The sequence below is a fragment of the Eimeria mitis genome, genomic scaffold, assembly GCF_000499745.2.
Source record: "Eimeria mitis Houghton genomic scaffold, Emh_scaff805, whole genome shotgun sequence".
Lineage (NCBI taxonomy): Eukaryota > Apicomplexa > Conoidasida > Eucoccidiorida > Eimeriidae > Eimeria > Eimeria mitis.
Genome location: NW_013575915.1, coordinates 1327 through 1941, shown reverse-complemented (window position 1 = coordinate 1941; position 615 = coordinate 1327). Strand labels below are relative to the sequence as shown.

Here is a 615-nt window from a genome sequence, read left to right as displayed (position 1 = left end):
TGCCCGCAGCAGCGCGGAGGCCGTCGTTCCATACGCCTCAGCTAGAATCTCACACTGCAGCAGCAGCAGCAGCAGCAGCAGCAGCAGCAACAGCAGCAACAGCAACAGCAGCAGCAACAACAAGTGATGCAGTATGTGTACCGACAGCAGTAGCAGCAGCAGCAGCAGCAGCAGCAGCAGCAGCAGAAACAGCAGCAGCAACAACCGCAGACTTAGCTAGCTCTCTGTACAGAGTCCCACCACTGATCGGATCGTCGCTCTAAACTCCTCAATCTGTTGCTGCTGTTGCTGCTGCTGCTGCTGCTGCTGCTGCTGCTGCTGCTGCTGCTGCTGCAGTTGCTGATATCGCTTCAGCAGAGGCAGCAGCAGCAGCTGGAGGCGGCGGACCTTTGCTGCTGCGCTGCAGCAGCTGAGCCGCTGCCGCAGGAAGGAGGCACAGGAGGAGGGGGCCGGGGACCAGCAGCAGGCGCCGCAGACGCAAGCCCACCTGCTGCTGCTGCTGCTGCTGCAGTTGCTGCTGCTGCTGCTGCTGCTGTTGCTGCTGTTGCTGCTGCTGCGTCCAGTGTGGCTGCTGTCGGTCGGGAGTGTGCAGGGGGTCGCCATCGTCTTGGGGTG

General features: G+C 62.1%; 1 protein-coding gene across 1 annotated transcript in view; it reads right to left on the bottom strand.

Annotated features, from left to right (window-relative positions):
* Positions 1-216: 216 nt before the first annotated feature.
* EMH_0022650 (uncharacterized protein) overlaps positions 217-615 on the bottom strand; it is a gene marked incomplete at both ends in the record, with an annotated part of 570 nt that continues 171 nt past the window's right edge. The window contains one exon of the mRNA XM_013502000.1: positions 217-615. Coding sequence (XP_013357454.1) covers positions 217-615 — 399 coding nt within the window.